This window comes from Strigops habroptila, chromosome 20 (genome assembly GCF_004027225.2).
Source record: "Strigops habroptila isolate Jane chromosome 20, bStrHab1.2.pri, whole genome shotgun sequence".
Lineage (NCBI taxonomy): Eukaryota > Metazoa > Chordata > Aves > Psittaciformes > Psittacidae > Strigops > Strigops habroptila.
The window spans coordinates 1,308,999-1,324,869 of record NC_044296.2 but is presented as its reverse complement, the minus strand read 5'-3'; the positions used below and the strand labels follow the sequence as shown (position 1 = coordinate 1,324,869).

The window sequence follows — 15,871 nt, the reverse complement described above, 5'->3', positions numbered from 1 at the left end:
GGACTGGCAGCGAGTCAGCAAGATCCAAGCCAAAGCTGTGCTGGAAACCACACTCTGGGGACCAAACCCAGGTCCCAGCCCATGGTCACCCCATCACCATTGGGGGGACACCCACAGAAGGGACACGGGGGCCCTTTGGAGCACGGATGGTCTCTGGGCTCTGCCTTCGATCTGTGTGTTGGCTCCTGTTTGCACTTCCCAGCTCTGAGTGGGCTTGAATTATTGATGCCTCTTTTAGCTTTTATCTGGCGCTGGCTGCAGGCAGGGGCTCAGCGTTCCTGCATTAGTGATGGATTGGGAAGGAGGCCCCGCTCCGCAGCATTCCTGGCTTGCAGGCTCGGCCATTGTCTCAAGCTGAAAACTGAGGAGGGTGGGAGCAGGAGGGGGCTGCAGCAGGGTCTGTCCTATGGGATGAAGCTGAAGGGGATGGGAACCTCCTTCCCCCAGTGAAGAACCGGCACCGGCTCCCCTCAGATGCTGGTTTCTGGCCCACAAGCAGGTGGAAAAGGGGAAAAGATGGGAATGAGCAGAGTTTTCCCAAGCCCAGGGCAGCTGGAAGCAGGAATCAGTGTCAAACCCAGGCTCGATGCTGGGCTGCTCTGTGGGGTGCTGATGGTCAGGGTCCTGCCCTCCACAACCAGCACTCATGGGACAGTGTCATTGGGTTCTTCTCCATCCCCATTCAATGAGCCGGGGCTTTGCCATGTGTTCCCAAGGCTCCCGGTGCCAGGAGAGCTGGTTCCCAGCCCTCTCCCCCTCCTGTATCCCACATAAGGATCAAGAGTTTCTCTGCAGGAACCAGGCTGAAACCACCCAGAGAATGGAGCTTTGGAGGCCCCACATCACCCACCAGCACCAAGCGCTTGTGCCGGGTTCTTCTCCTATAGGAAGGGTCCAGAGCAGGGTCAGGAGCCTGCCTGAAGGGTTTCCATCGGGAACCTGCTCACTCAGCACCAGCGAGGCCCTCAGAGCAGCTGCAGGACCATGGGATCCGGATTGGATCATGCGGGTCAGATATCCCAGGCGGATAACAGGAGCGTTGTCCAGCCCTCACGTTGCCCATAGGCTTGGTAACCCATCCAAAGCCATGGCAGGGCTGTGCCAGGCCGGGATTGAGCCTCCCACCGTTCCCTCCATCCCCACTTTGCACCAGGGAAGGGGCTCATCCCGATGCCCGATGCCAGCAGGATGGAGGCACAGTGGCCACTGCTCCCCTTCTGGCTCTCATCAGGGTCCCATCAGTGTCACTGAGACCCCCCCAATGGTTCCTTCCCAAGGGAAGGACCTTTTCCCACTCCATCTGGCCTGGTAGATACATGGGGATGATGGTATCAAGCTCTAACGATGGAAAGCCCATTCCATTACAGCAATCCCAGCCCCGGGGCACCACAGGCCAGATATTCCAGAGGGGCCGAGTGCCACAGGAGCAGCTTATCCTCAGCATCCACAGGGAAAATGAACCCCCAACCCACAGGGGCCATTCCATGTGTTACCAAAGCACGTTGCTCCCGCTCCAGCCCTCCTCCCTTTCCACCCGGAGAACTCCAGGTCCCTTTTGCCATCACCCGCTTTCCCTTTGCTCTGGCTATTCCCAGGGATTCCTCTTTGCTCTGGCTCTGTCAGAGTCCAGCCTAAGGCTCAGCATGGGCATTCCAGAGCGGGATACAGGCAATGAAGATGGGCCTTGTTCTGAAGCCAGAACCAGAGGTACCAACTTAACCCCCCTCCTGTGGGGACACCAAAGCCGAGCCTGAGGTTTCCTGCTCTCCCACCACCATTCCTACGTGGAGGAGCAGGAAAGGGAAGGGAACACCTCAAAGCCATCCCAAAGGTGACAAGAAAGCAGAGCTTTAACCAACCTTCTTATTTCTTTATTTGAAAGGCACAGCTTGTACGTCCTTGATACAGCATCTTCAGGTTCCTCTTATTACAGGTGAAGTGATTAAACACAAAAAGCAAACCAAGATCTTCCTAAAGGACTATATACAAACACCAGATCCTCATTTCAGTTAAATTCTTCCCTCTTGTTTTGTTCCATTTGTGGGGTTTTTAGAAGACACGCTAGCGCACGGAGATCAGAACAGAGAAAAGCTGCTGTATCCTCTACACAGGGATGGGGAGGAAGGACCAGGAACGGCTCTGGGTCTGCCTGCCCCTCTGCCCGCCTGCCCGAGCCCCCCGGAGCTGGGCGCTATTCCCAAAGGGAAGCGGGTGGTGGAGGCTCCATCTCCAGCCCCGAGGCCAAGGAGCAGCCGAGGAGCAATCCCACGGGACCGGTTAAGAACAGATACATGCAGAACAGCAAGGTGCCGGCCTGGAATTAGTGCAGGAGGAGCACGGGGAAAGGGAGGGGGGACGATGCGACGAGATCAAGAGCGCTTGGGCAAGGAGGAGATGGGGTCAGGGCAGGGAGTTGTGCAGATCAAGGGGCAGCTTTAAATACCACGGAGGGGACAGAGCAGAGGGGAGCCACCGAGGAGCAGGGATGCGGCTCCGGAGCAGCCCAAGCCAGGCTGTGGCTCGGGAGCAGGGATAAGGGAAGCCAGGCTGGGCGCAGGGAGAGCACGATCGGCCACACGGTCACTGCTATGGTGCTTGCGGAGCAGCCCGGCTGCGGGGATGGGGATGGGGACATCATCCCCCAGGCTCGATGGGAACAAGCCTGGAAAAGCTGCCACCAAACCCCCCCCGCCCCCCCGATTCTGCTGCACAGCAACTAGAGAGAGATACTGCATCTTGCATTAACCCGCCTCCCCCCCCCACCCCACAACCAACCCCCCCCCGGCCCCACGGTCGCTCTAATCCGACTTCTCGCCGTCGTCGTCTTGGTGGGCGTCCCCGTCGTGGCCGTTCTTGTCCTCCTTGGAGAGATGAGCCTGAGAGCCCAGCGCCGAGAGCGAGAGCAGCCCGGTGCCGGCACTGACAGCCGGGAGCGCCGGCGGCTGCAGCCCCACGGGCAGCGGGGTCAGGGGCAGAGCGAGGGCTTGGAGCTGCGAGAGCTGGTGAGCTTGAAGCTGCTGCTGTAGGGAACGAGGGACAAGGCAGGGAGACAGCAAAGGGGGATTTGTCATTTGGAGCGCACTGGGAGCCCGGAGCCATGGGATTGGGATGTTAAAGGGAGGTTGAGCCAGGCTTTGAAGCTCATTCAGGGTCCTGGAGAGCAGCACGGCCTCCAAGGAGCAGGGGAAAAAGGAGATTCCTGAGTCTTTGGGCTGTGACAGCCTCAGGAGGAGGCTCAGTGTGGCCCCAGCATGACACGCAGCCGCCAGCCCAAAGGACATCTGGCCTCAGGCTCTGGCGTGCTCCAAGGATGCAGTTAAAGCCTTCCTGCCCTTGGCCAAGAACAGATGGTGTTTCCATGGCAGGGAGCTGCTCAAACCCAAAGCTCCTCTCCCTGCATCCTGCGGGGATGGAGGCTCCCGTGCCCACATCGTAACACACCGGCTCAGCGCATCCCTTCCTCATCCATGCAGCCCGTTCCCAGCTCCCACCTCTATCCTGGAGGCCAAAGGCACCGATTCCCATCCCTCCAAACCCAAGCTAAACATGCATCACGTACACGGATGATGGAGTTCAGTTCTGGTGCCGTGACCTGCTTGGCCCGTTCAATGGCCCCAAGGACTTGCTGCTGATGCTGTGAGTGTGGAGAAAACAGAAGGATTCGGGATCAGTTCTAGTGTCACCGGGAAGGAGAACAGGGATCCAGGTCTGACACACACACAGGGGGACACAGAGCCTGACCCCCAGCAAAAAAAAGGAGCCCTAAAACCAGCAGCTTTTGGGAAGCTCCCGACTCCTTGGGACACATCCTAGGCCCAGGTAGGAAAACCAGCTCTACCCCACACTTTAAAGGGCAACTCTCCTTGCTCCTCTGGGAGCACAAGGTCTCCAAGCTCCAGGCCTGGCCACCACACTCCAGCAAGTAGATTTTGCTTCCCAACAAGTGGATTTTGCTTCCCAACAAGTGGATTTTGCTTCCCAACTTGGCAGCAGGATAGGGCTGGGGAAGGGTTTGCATTAAGATGCAGAAGGTTTCGTTGTGGCTTTGCTGTCAGGCAGCTCTGATGTGATCAGCAAGCCACCGAGTCCTTCCCAAGCACAGGAAAACCACAGCCTGGCCCCAGCCCCAAAGCTAACCCAGCCCTGGGTCCTGACCAAACACCAGCCACAAGAGCTCAGATCCAGCACTGGAGATGCTGCAGCTTCCTCCTGCCTCAAGGCAGCAGCTCCCAAACCCTCCCCATTGATTTCTCAGGGGGGGAGCCCATCAGCTGCATTAATGACAGTCATATGGAGGGAATTTAAACCCCTTCCTCCCATGAGCCTTCCAAAGCTCCCAGTGCCCGTGCAGATGCAGCCGATGACTTGGGAATCCCAGGCAGGAGGGAACAGAGCCCAATTTGCCCACAAACCTCATTGAGCAGCCACGGGGGAGCTGCTCAAAGACCTCCAGGCCTTGAAGGGCTCGTCCCCAGGCAGGGCTGAGAGCAAGGGCTGAGGTTTCCCACCCCAGACCCGAGGCACAGGACTCACCTCTTGCGAAAGGTAGGGCAGGACCTGAGCACAAATCCCATTTAGCCTCTTGACGATTTCAGCCTGCAAGGTGGGAAGAACAGAGAGGAAAAGCATCAGGAGCCTCAGCACCAACTGCCCCAACTTCCCCATGCCCAGAGAAGCTGTGGCTGCCCCATCCCTGGCAGTGTTCAAGGCCAGGTTGGACACAGGGGCTTGGAGCAACCTGCTCTAGTGGAAGGTGTCCCTGCCCGTGGCAGGGGTTGGAGCTGGAGGAGCTTTCACAGGCTCGTGGCATTGCTGAAATACCACTGGAGTGACCGAGGGCAAAGCAGAGCAGCCAAACCCCCCCCCTCCCCTGGAATCAGAGCACTTGGAAATGCCTCTCCCCCCCCTTACCTGTTTGTGCATTTCAATGTTGAGCCCGTAGGACATCTCATAGTACTGCAGAGCAGGAGAGAACAAGAGAAACTGTTAAATCTCCACCAGGTAAAGTGGCTCCATCGAGCAGTGCTTTCTGCTTTCCCTAAGCAAGGTCTTCTGCAAAGGCTGGGCAAGGCTCAGGGCTCCACAGACTTCCATGTCCACGGCCAAAAGAGGCAGCCTGACTCTAAGAGCTTCGCCTGGCCAACATCCTAAAGCCCACACGGCTGCTTCAGCAGCAAATGGAAGGGATCACAACTGGGCTTCATGTACAAGCAGCACATCCAGCTGCACACAGCTCCAGCTGCTTGGGAAGAAGCTCTGTGGAAAAACACCCCCCCAAACCACACCACACACAACAAATCCCACCCAGAAACCCCCTACACGGCAGCAACAGGCGGCTCCAGAGCAATCTATTGGCAGGAGAAGCTAATTCCTGACCCCTGGAAGAAGCCGGTTGAAGGCTGATGCTTGGGAGTTTCGACATCTCTTCCCTTAGCTTGCAGGCTGCAAGCCTGATTCTTCCAAAGGGAAAGGAAAACCCACATCTCAATCAAGGAGAAGGATGGTGCTGGTTGGTACCGATGCCACAAGCCTGGAAGCGCCCGGCTCGGCATCTGCCTGATCCCAGCCTGCTGCTGGCTCTCTCCGGGCTTCTTTGCATGCTGGAGACTGAGCAGGAAGCAGGAGCCCGACCCCCAAGCTGCTAATTGTGACTTATTCACCAGGCAGAGCAGCTGGAGCAGGATCCCTCCTCTCCGCTTCCCGTCATTCCCTGTGCTGGGAAGCGGCGGCTCCGGCTCAGCCCCGCAGGATGAGGCAGGAGCTGCTGCACCTGCAGAGCATCCAGTGCTGCACAAGGAGCCGCAGCACTTCCCTCTGCTGCTGACGGTACCTGAGTCCATGCTGGGGACTCCCGGCATTAAGGAACCAGCCCCAGCTGAGCTGAGCACCCATGCGAGGCCCGGGAGCAATCGCTTCCCTGTTAATCCACCGGGAAAGCCGTGACCTCTTCTCCTCATCCCCAGCCCCAAGCGCACCTTGTTCCCCACAGCCTGAGTCCAGCCACGCAGGCAGTGCAGGAGGATGGAGGGGCTAACTCCTTCATTCCTGGTTTGCCAGTCCTAACGCTGCTCCAAAGAGCATCTTTCTACATCTTATCTCTTCCTTCCAGCAGCAAGTGGGTGCCAGCTCATCCCTATGGACAGTATCACACCTCCTGGGAACTCCTTGATGGGAACAGAGCAGCCTGGCATCCCTCCCTCTGCTACAAGGGCTCTTCCATGCACAGAAGCACAGAGGTGTTACCTGCCTGCAGGAACATGGCCTCTTCCTGGTGGATTTATCCTTGGAAATCCATCGCTAATCCTGCTGTGATCCACATCTCCTGCCTTTACCAGGGGCTGCCCTGGGATTGGGATGCTTTGTGCTGGAACAGCACTTCACATGGAGGTGCTGAGGGTTTGGCTCTCCTACAGCAGCCGGTTTCTGCTTCCAGCTCCCACCAGGCTCATGGTGGTTCCCAGCTTCACGCCTTGTCACACACAGGAGATCCCAGACCCTGCAGCTCCTTCTCAAGTGCTTCAGTGCTGCCACTTCCCCCAGGCCACAGGGAGTAAGGCCAAGGACTCCCCATCACCACCATGGAGCAGTCAGCTTTCCAAGCCCAAAACTTCCCTGTGTGCTTCCCTGCACTTCCACACCACAAAACCCAGGAAAAGCCCCGTTTGGAGCAAAGGCAGACCTCGAGACCTGGAGCTCCATGGGGGCAAAGGCTCCGTACCCCATGTGGGCACAGGCACCCGCATCCCTGCTGTCCCCCCCCCCGCGCCACCGGGGCCGGTCCTCACCATGACGTAGTGACGCTGCATCTCGGATTTCTCGCTGGCCAGTTTGTCACATTCCAACTTCAAGCTGAAAAAGCCAGAAAACAGTAAGAAACCCACAACCAGGAGGCGAGAGAGTTGATGGCCACAGAGCAGCTGCTTCCTGGCTGCTCACACCCCACTCTGTGGGCTCTATGGGGTGGGTTGTGCTGTGATGCTCCCCAGACAGAGCCCCAGCAAGATGAGCTCAGGAGGAGCAGCACAAGGTTATCCACCAGCCGGACACCGACCTCCCCCCCGCCATTCCAGGCAAATCCAATGGTGAGAAGCAGAAAGCTGGGCAGAAGCCAGCCCAGGAAGGGGTTTGCCTTTCCTCAACCGCACGCTGGCAGCTGGGGACAGCTTCTGGCACGGGCCTGTCTGCAGCACTCAAAGAGATGCTCCGGTCCAACTTCCAAAAAGCAAAGGCAGATCCGTTTGGGGATGGTGGGAGGGATCCCTCCAGGAGAAAGGATTTTCCCCCCCCCCCCGTTTCTCCCTTCGGTTCTTCACACCCTTCAGGAAAGTGCCGCTGCTCCCAGTGTTTTATGAGGCTCCAACTCGGCAGCCGAGCATGTGCCGGGGTTTTATGTTTCAAACGAGAAACAGCTTCACCTACACAAAACCTGCTTCTTCTCGAGCAGATTAAGTCCAGGAGGGTGGAGCGGGGCGGGGGGATGGCCTCCCCTTCCAGCGGGAATGCTTCTTGGGCTCCTCTGCTCGCTCGTTGGCGCTGGGGACAGCAGGAAACAGCCATTTCCCAGCAGTTTCAGTGCTGGAATGACACCACGGGGCACACGCCGGGTTGTGGGTCAGCAGAAGTATTTCCACACACACACACCCCCCCCAGGAGAGCGTTTGGATCCAAGCGCTCCCTTGTAGCACCAGAACTCCCTGCGGGAGGCCTGGCCCTTGGCTGGAGAGGGAAGATGCACGTTCTCCCGTATGGATGCGACTGACCCGTGCCACGGGCGCTGCTCCAGCTCCAGCATCCCGAGCCGGGGCAGAGCAAGGCGGGAGCACGTACCTGTGGTACTGGGCCTGCAGGAGCTGGAACTCGTCCTTGATGCGGTCGCAGGAGTCGGAGGTTGTGAACTTCAGCTGCTGCGGCAGGTGAGAGGAGCCCTTCAACGACAGGACACGGCGCTGAGCGCCGGGGACACCCCGCACCGCTCCCGCAGCCCCGGCCCGGAGGGACCACCCCATCCCCATCCCATCCCATCCCCGCACCCGCTCCGGCCGCCGCGCTCAGGCCCGGAACGCGCCCAAGGTCACCCGTGGGGCCGCCGGGCCCAAGGCACCGGACGGGGGGGGGGGGGGCGACCCCCGGGGCTCCCGCTGCTTCCCCCCCCTGCCCCGCGCTGCCGCCGCCGCCGCCCCGGTGCCCGGCCCCGCCCCGGCCCCTTACCGAGTGCCGGCTTTGTGGAAACATCATGTCAGGCTGCGGCTCGGCCCCGCACGGAGCGGCCCGGTCCCGCTCCCTGCCCCGGTGCCCGCTCCGCTCCCCCCCGCCGCCGCCGCCTTCTTTGTCCGCGCCGGGCCCGGCCGCCCCGGCCCCGCGGCCGCCCCGCCCCGGCCGCGCCGCTCGCCCCGCGCCGCTCCCGCCGCCGGCGCCTATTGTCTAATGGCGGCTGCGGCTCCGGCTCCGTCCTGCGGCTGCTCGGCACCACCTGCCGCCGCCGCCGCCTCCCCGGGCCGGGCGGGCCCACGGCCGCTCCCGCCCCCCGGTCCCCGCCCCCGCCGCGGCACCGGGCCCGGGGCCGTGCAACCGGACCGGCCTTCCCCCCTCCCACACTCCTCCCCCGGCACCGGGGGTGTCGCTCCACGGGTCCCTCCTCGCCGCCGGGGCCCGGGCTCGGTCCCGCTGAGCCCCCCCCGAGGCATCGGGGCCGCCCCGCAGCTGGGTGATGCTGGGGATGAAGAGGGGTCACCGGTACTGGCAGCCCCCCGTTGGCCCATCCAGGGAAGAGAATCCCGGTGCCTGGAACCCGGCATCGTGTCTCTGTCCATTAGAGGGAAGGGGAAGCTTCACTGTTCATGGAGCCGCTGCTCCGGTTCCTTAAACCCTGATGTGACACCGCAGGACATGGAGTGTTCCATGCGGGAAGCACCATCCGAGGTGGCTGGGAATCCATCTGCAACCAGCCCCAAGCAAAGCTCCCATGTCCAAACGGAGAACATCCTGCTCCGGAGGCCAAGCTCTGCCCTAAACCCGCTGCCTGAGGCACAGACCCTGCACTGGGTGTCCTGAGGGATCAACCGCATCCCCACGGAGAGCAGAGAGCTGGGGATTTAGCCCCAGAGTCATTGCTGGAAGGACTTTGTGGCCTCCTTCAAGCCACGCACACAACCAGGTTGGAGCTGAGGCAGGATGGGATCCTTGGACACCAGCCTGGGAATAACGGGGGGGAAGTGGGTTAGCGCATGGGGAGATGCTGCTCTGAGCTTATCTTTACACATCAGCGCATTTCCTGGGTCAGAATCACCCCCAGTTCTGGTGGCCTGGCCTGGCCTCGGCATCAGGGTGAGGGTGTTGGGACACAGGGTGCCCAGAGAAGCTGTGGCTGCCCCATCCCTGGCAGTGTTCAAGGCCAGGTTGGACACAGGGGCTTGGAGCAACCTGCTCTAGTGGAAGGTGTCCCTGCCCGTGGCAGGGGTTGGAGCTGGAGGAGCTCTAAGGTCTCTTCCAACCCAAACCAGGCTGGGATTCCATGGTTCTCTAACTCACAGTTGCTCACTTCCAAGGGGGAAATGAAATGTTCCTTTATTGGCTTTTATGGTGGCTACAAAATGTTCCATTTTCTCTTTTTTTGGGTTTTTTTTTTTTTTTTTTTGCTTTTTCTCTCCTTCCTTTCTTCCAGGAAACGCTCTAATTTATGGGATAATCTTGGCAAATCCCAATCCAGGGGAACACAAACTCGCTTGTGCCCAGTTAATGACTCTTTAATGGGCCTGTCTCCAGCCGGGCAATGCATGTGCGTGTGAAGAAGGGGGATTTTAACTTCCCCAAGCAGTGGGAGCACAGGGCAACCAGGATATGGGGGCTGGAGGAGCCACTTCCACCTCTCCCATGGGATCCTGCTGGGAATCAGCCTGCCCAGGAGGAAGATGCTGTGCCTTCAGCATCACTGCAAGGCGCTGTGGTACCCATGGTGAGCTGCAATGTGCCTGCTGGTTCCCCCCAAGCCGTAACTTCGCCACATTGAGCTTTGCCTTTCACCATGTCCTGAGCTTGTCCAGCTGGAAGCAGGAGCCTGTGCAGGGCTGGAGCTCTCCTGTGCTTCCATGCTCTCATATCCCATGATATCCATGTCACGCTCCCCACGTCATCTGGCCACCGGTTACCTGCGACAGGGACTTTATATTCAGCCTTGCTAATGGAGCAATGGGCTGTCTAATGGGCTCCAGCAGGAAGGGTTCATCCAGGGATGTCCTAATGAGCCCGGAGCAACTTCCCATTCGTTCCCAAAAGGAGCAGTCTAACAAAGGGGACCCAAATAAAGCTGTTCCATGAAGAGCTTTTGTAAATGGTTCAGCTGTTCTGTCCCATATAACGGCGCTGGTGCAAGGAGAGAGGCTGCACAGACAGGCATTTGCTTCTCTGAAGCTCTGGACACGAGATGAAAGCCATGCTGCCATCGCAGTGGCAATGTAGGCTCTGAGATCCTGCTTTTCCCCTGAGAATAAGGGCTCTTTTACCTGGAATTAAAGAGGAAGGAAGCCAAAATGACAGGACCTCATGGAGGTGTCAGGGTTCAGCCAACGGCTCCTCCTTCGCCTCTCGGTGGTGGGTTGGATGCTGTGGGCTCCTTCCAGTCAAAACAGGGGCTGGGACCCACCAACCTCATCCAACTTCAGCTTCCATCCATTCACCAGCTCCCAACAAAGCCCATCCCAAGGATGGAAAGCCCTCTCCAGGCATCTCTGAGGTGTTTTATGAGGTACAGAGCTTGCTGTTAGCCCCAAGCCACGCTGCTGGGGCTTCTCCCCTTCCAGCCTCCCTGTTTTCCCAGCCCAGCTTCCCTGGGAACGCTGAGCTCCAGCCCTCTGACACATCCCGAGCAGCTCCGGTGGGACCTGAGGCCACGCTGGCCCTTATCACTCCTCTTATCAGAGGGATTATTGGCTTTTTATATTAAACCTTCTCCAGATAACCTAATGCAATCGACCGCGCGCCTGGCAAGGGCTGTGATTTATAAGCCATGTGTCTCCGCGGTCTCTCCTTCACATAGAGGCTGTTTCCTCCTCTTCCTCACCACCTCCAGCTCTCCCCCACCACCACATCCAGCCAGGCAAGTCCTCCCGATGTAGGGAAAGGCTGGAATCTTCCCCACATTCCAGGCTGCCCCATGGAGGAGAGATCCCCCCATGGCACTGAGTCCTGCCATGCCCATGCAGGTGGATGAGTGCCCAGGTAGGGAATGTCCTTAAGACACCGGTGGTGCTACCAGTGCTGGTGGCTGCATCCGTGTTCCCTGGCACACTTCCCACTGTCCATTGTCACTTTTCCCACCTATTCCTTTGGGATGGGTGCTGCATCCATCAGGGATACACACTGAGCCCCAGCCTGTGCCTATGGGCAGAAAGAGCCTTGCTCCAAGGAAAAGCCTTGCTCCAGGCAGGCTTTTTACAGCTGGTGCAACATTCCCACCCTCTTTGATCCCACTTTAGCAGTGGCTTGGAATAATCGGGCTCCATTCCTCTCCTTCCCCTCTGTTTTTGCTGCAGACCGATTAGGGGTGATTCTCCACCCTTTTCCCAGGCAAAGTGCAAGGAGCAGTTCACACGCCTCACAGGAAGCAGGAAAGGGATTCTGCAGCTGGAATTGCCTCTCCCAGGCCAGGGCTGGGCTGGCACCAAGCTCCAGGGAAGGAATAGCTCCGGGTGGCATCGCTGATGCATTTGGTGGGAGATAAACAGGGAGTTTGAAGCTAGAACAGGTCCAGGGGAATCCAGACCCTTGGACCATGAGGTTAGTGTCCCATTTGAATCCCTGAATCCCTCTGCAAACCAAACAGAGCCTGGTGGTGATCCCAGCGGCTGGAATGAGCAGAGAGGCTTCTGCACCAGGCCTGCCATGGCAAAGCCTCCCACCTCTCTCCTGTTTCCCTTGCTGGACAAAGGGAGCAAGGAGATACCAATTTGAAGGTCAAAGGGATCATCCAGGCTTTCCTCCTGCCTAATACAAGGCAGATAATCCCTCCTGATGACCCTACATCCCATTCCTGCTGCCCCTGGGCAGGATCAGTGCCGGTCTGCAGGATGGGAGCTCCAGCAAAGGAATACTGCCATGAGTGCAGAGCTTTGCAATGATTCCAGAGAGGGAAGATGGACTGAGATTGCTGCACCCTGCAGGGCCTGCAGTCGGCATTCCAGGTAGGAAGAACATTTCTTCCTGACCTCAATTTAGGACAAAACACCGGAGCATGAGCACTGATGGCACGAGGAGATTGTGTCTGGGACCTTTTGCTTCTCCTAGGTACTCATGAAGTGCCTCCTGTGGCCTCCTGGGCAGCATTTACCTCCAGTTCCGTATCCAGCCCCAGCATAAGGATGTGGAGCTGGTGGAGCAAGGCCAGAGGAGGCCCAGAGCTGCTGCGAGGGCTGGAGCAGCTCTGCTCTGGAGCCAGGCTGAGAGAGCTGGGCTGGGGCAGCCTGGAGAAGAGAAGGCTCCTGAAGGGGACACCTTAGAGCAGCTCCAGTGCCTAAAGGGGCGCCAGGAAACCTGGAGAGGGGCTTTGGACAAGGGCCTGTAGGGACAGGACAAGGGGAATGGCTTTAACCTGCCAGAGGGGAGATTGAGATGAGCTCTGAGGCAGAAGCTCTTCCCTGTGAGGGTGCTGAGGCGCTGGCACAGGGTGCCCAGAGAAGCTGTGGCTGCCCCATCCCTGGCAGTGTTCAAGGCCAGGCTGGACACAGGGGCTTGGAGCAACCAAGGGGATGACCGAGCTGGCCCCAGTTTACACAAGGTTCTCACTGCTCGTACTTCACTGGTATGAAGGTGCTTTCATGTATTAAACAATACATTCCTCTCCTTTTCCTTCCTGTGAGAGCTGGGATGGGAACCACTGACTGTGCACTGCCCAGGGGGGCGTTAAGCAGTGGCAGGGCCCCATCCTGACCTGCTCCCCCCTGGGGCTGGAGGAGAAGGAGGTGCTGGAGCTGGCAGCCCCTCTGGTTTGCAGTGCCCTCCTGTGGGAGGTGAGGCTGGTGTGGGTGCTCCATGGTGTGGGGCTGATGGAGGTGGGTGCTGGAAGCGGTGCTGCCTCTGTCCTCCTTGGAGCAGTGCCTGGGTCGTGCTCTCAGCAGTGACAAGCCATGGGCTCCTCCACCAGGTCCTTCTCTGCTGGTGGGGTCCCAGAGCTGGCTGCAGCACTGTCAGTGGGGCTCCAGGCTGGATGGACACCATCCTCTGGCATTGGAATGGTGCTGCTCTGCCTTGCTTTGCTCCTTCAGCACCAGGAATTCATGGGGCCCTGCAGGCTGGAAGGTGAGTTTGGGAGGGGGGGAGCCGGGGACTGGCTTGGGGGGGCTTTGGGGAGAGCACGTGGCACCCAGCACCCTGTCAGCACCCACAGAGCAGCCTGAGCCCCTCTTGCTGCCCCTCTCCAGCACATCCCTCTGTGTGTGTGTGTGCAGCTGAAGTGGGCAGCCCGTGCTCAAAGCACCTGGTTTCTGCAGCAGGATGGGATCAGTTCGCACTGTCTGGTTGCAAGATGCTTTTATTTAGGCAAGGAAAATGTTCCCCAATTGAGCTGCTGCTGGAGCAGCTGCAGCAAAATGTAGCTGGGTTGTCCCTGCTCCAAGCACCTTTTCCATCAGGGCAGGAAGGGAAGGAGCAGACAGAGCATTGCTGCTTGGAGACCACCAGCTCTGTCATTCCTACCTCCACGGAGCAGGATTCACCAGAACTGAGGCCTGTCAACAGGAGCCAAGTGGTCCAGAGGCTGGATGCAAACGTTGTTCCTCCTTTTCCTTTGGCAAACCTTTGGCAAACCGTGCAGGAGCTTCTGGCCTTTAGGTTTTGCTCCTGCCCAAGGGAAGAGAACCAAAACAACAGCCTCTGGCATGTAGCACCTTGTGGTGCAAACCAGCCTGGCAATCCTGGTTGATAATTCTTTCAGCACGCTCCTGAGACAGTATCTACCAGCCTGAGGACATGCAAAGAGGTGAAGTGACTTGCCTAGAGCCAGAGCAATGCGGTAGGAACTGAAGTCTTCCTGCTTCCTTCAGCACCATCCCTGCCTGGAGTTCCAAAGGGTGACACTGAGCAGCCCACTGTGACTCGGAATCATCTCCCAAAGCAACAAGTCCTTCACCAGAGGTCAGCAAGGAGGGAGGAAGAGCCCTATCTGAGCTGTGGGACATCTGGAAGAGAAAGCAGGAGAACAGCAGAATGGGATGGGAATATCGATGCTGGTAAAGGGCAAACTATGGAGAGACCACTGGAAAAAGAAGGGAGAATCTTCTTTTCATTGAGGCCAAGAGCTGAGGGGAACAGCAGGAGGGGTTGAAGTGGAAAACAACCTGTTGCTTGGGAGTATCTCGTGTTTGTGTCTCCGCCAGACTGCCATGAGGAAGGGACTGGCAGGTAACACGGAAGACAGGGATGTAACAGGGATGCAACAGCTCTAGCCTGCTGCTTTGGAGTGCTTACACACAGAGCTCCAGGCAAGGAAAGGGGAGTGAGCAGACAGACAGGCAGTGATGGAGCCGGGCATCCATATGGGCTCTGAAACACCAGCAGAAGCACCTGCAAAAAGCAAAGCTGGGATGAACCTCGGGGTTAAGGAAGCTGAGAGTGAGACAAAGAAACACCAGATGGAGCACGAGAAAGCGACACAAGCCGGGGGTGAGGAAGAGGGGAAGAGACTTCTCCTTTGGAACGTTGTGTGCGTCGGGTTTACCTTGCCACAAGGGATAGCAGAGGTCTTGCTTTGCCTCCTCCCCTCCTCCTGGCCCAGCCGGGGCCCTGGTGTCCATCCAAACGGATGGTGGGAGCTGCAGTGTGTGGATATGGCCGTGGTAAAAGTGAATCTTCCAAACTTCTGGAATTCCATCTCTTTCTGCATGGGGAGGGCATGTGGCCGCCCAGTCCCTGCCAGCACTTACTGCTCTGTGGGTAATGCCTGACTGAAGGAAAACACTCCTGGAGCGACTGGGATATGGGGCTGCCACTCGGTTGCTCCCGTTTGAGCCCCCCAGGTGGCTGCCACCCCTGTTGTGGAGGGCTCTGGGATGGACTGAGGTTGGGAACCAGCCTCTGCAGGTGGAGGAGCGGAGATGGGGGGTGCCAGGCAGTGCTGTGTGGGGTATGGGGGGTCCTCATGAAGGTAAAGGAGCAAGGATGGATGCATGGATGTGGCTTGGGCTGACATGAGGCTGCCTCGGGGGTACCTGTGACAGGGACCTGCAAAGCAGCAATGGTGCCACCGAGGCTAAAGGCAGCGCTGAGACCGTGCCTGGAGCGATGAGGCCGGGCCCGGAGGCGGCCCCGGGCCCGCCGGGCGCTTCTCCCGCTGCCGCAGCCGTGGGCGGGCGGGGCCTGGCGGGGCCTGCGCCCGGGGGTGGGCGCTCCCCGGGGAGCAGGGCTGGGGGGGGTGGCGGAGGCCGGCGGAGGGAGCCGCGGCCCCGCGGGGTGCGCTGGGACCGGGCTGGGCCGCGGTGCCCGCTCCGCGCCCGGCCTGTGGGGAGAGCCCGCGGGCCGCCATGGCCGCCCGCCCCGCCCCGGTCCGCTCCGCCACCGTCCCACAATGCCCAGCGGCCCCGCCCCGCTCTGGGAACGCGCGTCCGAGCGCGCCCCCCTCCGCCTCCCCCATGCCCGGCCAACCAAACTTGCGCTCCGGTTGGCTGCGGTGCCCCGCCCCGCCGGTTTAGTCCCGCCTCCGCGGCGCTCCGCGCTCTCCCATTGGTGGAGAGGCTGTCAGTCAGCGCTTGTTTTCGGCGGCAGCGGGTTGGGTTGCGCCGGCTCGTCGCTGGCTCGGCGGGGCCGTGTGAGGAGGGAGCGGCGGCCGCAGCCGGGCGAGGGCAGCGCGGAGGGGGCCGGCGGCGGTGGCGGCGGCGGCGGCGCT

General features: G+C 59.5%; 1 protein-coding gene and 1 long non-coding RNA gene across 3 annotated transcripts; both read right to left on the bottom strand.

Annotated features, from left to right (window-relative positions):
* Positions 1–1,849: 1,849 nt before the first annotated feature.
* On the bottom strand, positions 1,850–8,696 carry TLE5 (TLE family member 5, transcriptional modulator). Of its 2 annotated transcripts, none has more exons than XM_030509180.1 (7): positions 8,209–8,696; positions 7,828–7,925; positions 6,786–6,849; positions 4,912–4,956; positions 4,534–4,596; positions 3,560–3,634; positions 1,850–3,017 (listed from the first exon to the last, which is right to left on the bottom strand). In XM_030509180.1, exons 1-7 carry the CDS (start codon positions 8,233–8,235, stop codon positions 2,799–2,801), a joined length of 591 nt encoding a protein of 196 aa, XP_030365040.1. In that variant the 5' UTR covers positions 8,236–8,696; the 3' UTR covers positions 1,850–2,798. The 2 variants fall into 2 exon arrangements, with proteins under 2 accessions (XP_030365040.1, XP_030365039.1); XM_030509179.1 differs by having other exon boundaries at positions 1,850–3,020; positions 8,209–8,593.
* Positions 8,697–13,504: 4,808 nt separating this feature from the next.
* On the bottom strand, positions 13,505–15,291 carry LOC115618050. The gene is made up of 2 exons (XR_003994716.1): positions 14,708–15,291; positions 13,505–14,168 (listed from the first exon to the last, which is right to left on the bottom strand). It is a non-coding gene; the product is annotated as an uncharacterized LOC115618050 (long non-coding RNA).
* Between the last annotated feature and the right edge of the window lie 580 nt (positions 15,292–15,871).